The sequence below is a fragment of the Merops nubicus genome, unplaced genomic scaffold, assembly GCF_000691845.1.
Source record: "Merops nubicus isolate BGI_N331 unplaced genomic scaffold, ASM69184v1 scaffold35090, whole genome shotgun sequence".
NCBI classification, from domain to species: domain Eukaryota; kingdom Metazoa; phylum Chordata; class Aves; order Coraciiformes; family Meropidae; genus Merops; species Merops nubicus.
In genome coordinates, this window is record NW_008583101.1 from 56,097 (window position 1) to 63,030 (window position 6,934).

Consider the following 6,934-nt stretch of genomic DNA (forward strand, 5'->3'; position numbering starts at 1 on the left):
GACAGATGGGTTTCCGAGTCCCATCTCCTACAACTGAAAGCATAATAAAAATACATGATAATAATAATAATAATAACTGAAAGCATAATAATAATACATAAACCCACGGTCAAGGAAATATCTATAGCTCCATATTCAAACTTGCCTTCAATTTCTTATTTCTGAAAAACTTCCCCCAAACCTCACCTCATGGAGAGTTAACTCTCCTTTCCTAATCAGTGACCTACATGTATTCACAGCTTGTGTGTACTCATTTGGTTTCATGCCAGCTTCGCCTTTTAGTTTACACTGCAGTATTTTTCTCCATGAAGCAAACTCCAATGTATTTATAAAGAGCTTTGTCTTCTCTCAGCCTTTTTTTCTGGTATACAACACAAGCCAAGCTGAGTTAGGAGAACTGGGTGCACATAGAGGTTACTAAGATCACAGGAAATAACATTCTATTCTTTAAATTTTTAATATGGATCAACCTCTCGTCCTTTCTGAAATGGAAATGGTGCCTTAGGGAAGTAATTTAAGGCTAGGTATAGACACTGCTTTTTATCGATCAACCTGTGAAATTAATTTCATAACTACATAGTTACTGAAATTATTGACTCTTTTTTCATGGCGTAGTCTGATAATCTGGATGTGTTACCCACTATAAAGTACTTCAGCAGTAGCAAATTACTGGTGGTCGTTGTCATGGGTGAAGATTTAATAAAGTTCAGCAATCATATTAACTTTCATGGCTGTGGAATCAAATATTTTATTACTACAAGTTAGAAAACAAATGTTGCAAATGATGTGAAATAGTAATTGCAACCATGCAAGAAGGTATTTGGGGACAAACAGAAATAACAGAAGAGCTCTTATTGTGAAAGATAATAGTGGTTTGAAAAGAGTTTGCCTCTTGCTGAAGAATAAGATACACCAAAGATAATCCTGGACTCCAGCAGCTGTGGCAGTGCAAGTAGCTGCCTTTGGTTGTAAGCATCCATCCCAGATTCCTCTGTGTGGAGGAGAACTCTTTGTTGGCGTGAGCCCAGAAAAGGCATTTTCTGTACAAGCCACATCTATCAGTCCCCCACTGCCATAAGCATCTGTGGCTGATGAGCTGGTGCTAAAAGCTATCGTGAGGCTTCTTAATAGCAGCTGGAACTTGGGTGTGAAGAAGAACTGAACCTGTTACTTTTCAATCTCTCAGGTTAGTATCACCACAGAAGCTGAATTTATACCGTTTTCTTTTTACTTTGATAGGTTAGCATCCAATCTAGCAGGAAACATTTTTAATACTAGCAACTACATCTGAGCCTATGCTGATTTTCCACAAGTGAATTGCCTGCTATGGACTGTTTATCCCTGAACTATATTTCACTCTTCCTTTCCATCAACGCTCCCAGTTTGCTGTGGAAAATACATTGTCATATCGTATAAACCTGTCACTATATCTGCTTTACACCAATGCTTGAACTGTTTTAAAACTTTTGAGCGAATTCTACTAAAATCTTACCAATAAATCCATTAAGAAATTGGCAAACAGTTTTCAGGAAGTGCCATATGTAAATACTTAGTGTGCTGGGATATATTTAAGAAATTAATAAGTGAGATCAATGTTTCTTTATTCTTCAGAAACTCACAACTCCCCATATTTCTTTTTCCTAGATCGCCCAGGTTTGTTAAATGTGAAGCCCATTGAAGATATACAAGACAACCTGTTGCAAGCTTTGGAGCTCCAGCTCAAGCTGAATCACCCAGAATCGTCACAGCTGTTTGCAAAGTTGCTTCAGAAAATGACGGACCTCAGACAGATTGTAACGGAACACGTGCAGCTCTTGCAAATAATAAAGAAAACGGAGACAGATATGAGTCTTCATCCACTCCTACAAGAAATCTATAAAGACTTATATTAATGACTATAGCAGTTTTAATCTGACATAATGTATGTTCTTCAGATTGCACTATTTCTTTGAGGGAAAACTTTGCATACCTAAGAAAGAAGAAATTACTGTGAAACAGCATTTAAAGAGAGAGAGCTTAGTATAGCAGATCTATTTTATGCATATTGTTTATAAAGACACATTTACAATTTACTTTTAATATTAAAAATATCTATATCATGAAATGTTGGCAGTATTTCCAGAATTAATTTTTTTAAACGATCTTATTCCTTAAAATCGCTTGTCCAGTATGATTGATGCTTCACTGAAGTTGGTTAAGCATGCAGTTAAATTTTCAACTTAAAAATAAAAGTCTTTCTCCTTAAACATCCCTGGGGAAATGTTTTAAGTATTATGTTTGATTTTGTGCTCCCAAGGCAGCAGCCAGAGAACAATAAAACTGAATCACAGATTAGTGTAACTTCCTATGAGGGCTTAAAAGGCAAAAGTAGAAATGTTAGGTCTGGTATTTGTGCCTGTAGTGATGGAAGTTTACACCGGCAGAGCTCTGTAAAGAGGTCTTAGTGTAAGAAAGAATTATCATCATTTGCGGGCTAACCCAAAAACTAGAAGCCATTTCAAGAATCAGTTCAGGAAGGAATAAATGTGCTGATCCTCACTCTTAGGAGGCAAAATCTTTTCGGTTACTCCTCTCGTGCAAGTTGGAGGTGGACAGAGCAGGCGCCCATGTGGAGGCAGCTGCCCCCACCATGGCCTCCAAGGTACATGCCACAGCAGTAGGTGCTGATGCACCTTTGAGTCACTCCATTGAGTCTGTAGTTGGAATAAGTTTATACAGACCACTTGGCCTGGGACCTTCCCAGGTTATTTGATGAACTATCACTGAAGAACACATTCAATCAAAAATGTTATGGCAAATGGGAATAGTGTGACTCCTCCTAGCAAGATTTGAATTCAGTCTTCAAAGCATAAACCTGTAATGGAAACCCTATGATGTCAGTTTGACTTGAGTTATTATTGTTTATCACTGGGAACAAGAATGCTTCAAGATGTTTGCTGCTGTTAAGATTGTTAAATAGAAACAGAATCATTTTGATTGGAAGAGATCTTCAGGATCATCAAGTCCAACCATTAACCCAACACTGCCACGCTCCCACTCACCCAAGTCCCTCAGCACCACATCTACATGGCTTTGAAACCCCTCAAGGGATGGGGACTTCACCACTGCCCTGGGCAGCTTGGACCAGGTTTTAACAACCCCTGCAGGGAATAATTTTTTCCTAATTTCCAATCTAAACCTACTCTGGTGCAAATTGTTATATTGTTATATAAATTTTCTTAGATATCTTGCCCTACAATGTCACTTATGATTCCACTTGGAGCAAAGCATGAGAGAGTGAATGAATGTAACAGAAGGTAATTTTTTTTACACTATTTTGTTTTGGTATTCTCAGTCCTGATGTGAGGTTCTCTTTGACTCACATTTAGCCTGGCCATATTTATGGTCTGAGAATGTGACCCCTGACAAAGTCAAGTAGGTATGATCCATGATGGTGGACCCCAAGAGGGAATGTTGGGGGGGAAAAAAAGCCACTAGTTATATATATATAGAGAGAGAGAGAGAAGTAAAGAGTTAACCTCAACTCAAGCCTTAGTCTCCCCACCATGCCCACCACTTTATTTATGTAGTAAAAAGTGTGCCTTAAACTTAGTGAGACAGGTGCGGTGGTGACACAAAAGTGCACCAAGAGGTAATGGAAGTGTGTATATGAGCAGACTGGATTTGCAGGGAGTAGAAATTGGTCTTACTCCCAATGTAGACCTTGAAAAATCTAAACTGGTGCAAATTATTCAATAAAGAGGCTGACAGAGGCAAATAAGAAAATAAATCCTTAAGCTCATACCTTGTACAGCTGAAAAATGTTTCCTACTACTTATGTCAGATAACCTCTGGGCCTATGGTCAGTAGTCAGCATTATGCCCACCAGGAAGTACGGAGAATTGAATCATTCAGCCTCCAGGTTTGAAACCCACAAGTGAAATTTCACTGAGATGAAGTCAGTAGGAGACTGAAGTGAAGTGCTTTGATCCTCACTACATTCACAATGAGATCATTTCAGGTAACTTAGAAATGAATGCCCTAAAGCAAATGGAATATTGCACCTTAATGCTCCAGACTGTGTCTTTCCGGCATGTTTTGAGACAGGCACATCGTGCTAGCTGAGATCAGATTCTGACAGGAATTACAGGCACTCTGGCTCGTGGTTGTTACAATTCAAATGAAAATATTCTCTCTCCTGCTTTTAAGTTGTTTTCCACTGGAGACTGGCCATTTGAAGTTTTGCCATCTATTACTTAGTGGGAGAACCTCTATTTAATTGCAGAGTTCGTCCCCTTCTGTAGGAGGATATAGCAAAGATTAGCTGGCACTGAGATGGACCACAGCTCCAGCACTGGATTCCTATAACAACAGCAAAAACCATTAATCTGAGCCTGCATTTCTTATACAATCCAATTTCACATTGGCTTCACTAGAAATGAGAGTTCAGAATGAGTTTTAAATAAAGAAGAATACTAGGGCATGTTCTTATGTAAGTAATTTGAAAATTGTTTGAAAAGGACAGTGGAAGAGATGCACTGATAATGAAGTTAAGTTCATTACTTTGTTACAGGAAAAAAAGTCCATGTAACCAAGAAGCACATTAACTCAAAGAGCTCAATTCAACTTTATTGCAAATATTTTTGAAAGTAGCAATTTATCAATGACACTGTTTGAGCCAGTTAGCCCAAGGTAGACATATATAATCCATCTGTTTCAAGAGTGGTAGCATAATGGTGGTCACAACGTTCTCAGGAGATGACAGTTCTGCAGGAACAGGTATTACCTACCCTTTATTAGGCTGAAAGGACTGGATGCCCCAAAGCCTCAACTTTTCTCTAATAAAATATATTGTTCTCCCTACATTCTCTCCTCTCTTACATTTGGATAGTTATTCATCATGTTTTCTTCAAGCCATGGAAAATGTTAATTTTTATGTGAAATAATAATCACAGAAATGTTCTGATTCTAAACAGTTACATCATGGTTAGGAAGTTTTGCCTAAAATACTTTTCTGCAAGGATAGGTCTTAAGGGAAAAATGTTCATTTAATGGACAACTGCTATGTACTAATTTAGAACAAATGACTGTTATGAGGATATGAAAACATTTTCTCAAAAAATAGCATTTTCTCTGGTGAATTATATTCAGAATTTTGATCTAATTGTAAATACTTTGTTTCTATGGGACTTTATTTATTAAAAACAACAACAAAAAAAAATCTTGCTAATGGGAGTTTATAAGTAGGTTGTACTATTTTCACTTTCTAGAGTTTTGGTTAGAATGGACCATGCCATAAATGAACAATTTGGGGTTTGATCTTCAGTGCTACTAAAAACATTTAACAACTCAAAACCAGAAGCAGTCAGCTGGTGCATGCCTTCCTTTGAAGATCTTCATTTTGCTTGTGTTTTACTGTCCTTCCTTAGTCATCTGTTCACTACATCGTAATATCTTCAGGGATGATGCACTGAGTGGGATACTGGCGCATTCCTAAAGGTTGTAAAACTTCTGAGCTGTGATTCTGTCTTGTATTTTACAGCTTTTTAAGTAGAAAAATGCTGCAGGTTAATCAAGTAATTTGTAATTCCTGCACATATCCAACAACTATCTGCCTACATCCCTCACCATGCCAAGCATCAGCTGGTCATCAAAATATTTCTTGTAGAAGCTCAAAGGTCTTTATTTAACAGGAAAAAGTTCCATCTTCAGAAGAAGTTCATTGGTAACCATTTCTGCAGGAAATATTGCTGAGTGGCCTAAAATGAAAATTTAGACAAGAGAAAAACATTTCCATCATCAACATTATTATAGCAAAGGCAGCTGAGACCATTTTAAGCCCTGTTTTCATAACAGCAGTGAAAACCTGTTTGTGCTAGTAATGCAGGTAACTGACTGCAGCGGAGTTGTGTGTTCCTAACAATAACTTTTCCTAACAGGGACCGCCCTTCAGGAGCCTAAAATACCAAAGCCTTGAAATGGACTTCCTGATAATTGTTGTCCTGACTTGTGTTACTAACGCTTTACAAGTGCCACAGCCCTGCCCTGCCCTGCTCTTCCACTTTGCTGTACATGCTCAGGGTTTCAATTTGCCATGGGTACAGTTAAGCCCTGGGGGATCAGGATTTAATATTTGATTTACAATTGTAAACTCTCTCTTGAAGTTGAGTGCATTTTAATGGGACTTCTTCCATTTAAATAAGAGGTAATATCCCTACCTTAAACGGAGGTAACATCAACTCTGTAAACATAAGTAACTCAAACATGCAGCTAGAGATTTATAGAAGGAGGAAAACAAAAATTAAGGGGGGGGAAAAACAAAACAAAACAAACAAACAACAAACCAGCCTCCTGGTTCAGCTGCTCAATCATACACCCATCAAATCCTTCAGGTTTTCATTGAAGGATTGGAAAAAATTATGTGCCTCATCTTAAGTCCCATTCCAACTGTCTTGCCAACAGTGATTAAAATGAGCTTCATAGGTGTGTCTCCAACTACATGAATGCAGCAATATACTTTCACACTTAACAGCACAAACTAGCTCTGAAAACGTTAATAATTGTAGGAAAAACAGTTTCTGAGTGTCTTTTTATTTTGATATGCAGGGCATAACTATGAAATTAGAGTGTTGAAGCAACATGTCTTAAATATTGCTCACTGGCTTTAAGAAAACGGTAGCCAATGACTAACCCAACAAGAAAACAAGGAAAAGATTCCAACATCTCAGATGCAATATAATATTATATATGTGTGTGTGCACATAAGCAATGACTTACATGATGTTAATTTATAGTATAGCTCCTAACCAGAAACCTGCACTACCAATCTGTGGGCGGAAGAACTCCAGGCAGGAAAAAAAAAAAAAAATGCTGTTACCTTTTTGCTTCTACATTCTGAGAGTTGCCTCAAAATACATACATCTTCTAGTATAAAAAAAATATTTAGATATAAATA

The 6,934-nt window shown here is 37.6% G+C and overlaps 1 protein-coding gene across 1 annotated transcript in view; it reads left to right on the forward strand.

Moving 5' to 3' along the window:
• Window positions 1-2,100, forward strand: part of PPARG (peroxisome proliferator-activated receptor gamma) — a 25,004-nt gene extending 22,904 nt beyond the window's left edge. The window contains exon 6 of the mRNA XM_008939532.1: window positions 1,645-2,100. Within this exon, the coding sequence (XP_008937780.1) occupies window positions 1,645-1,892 (248 nt within the window). The 3' untranslated portion in view covers window positions 1,893-2,100. The remainder of the gene's footprint in view (window positions 1-1,644) is intronic.
• Window positions 2,101-6,934: the final 4,834 nt, after the last annotated feature.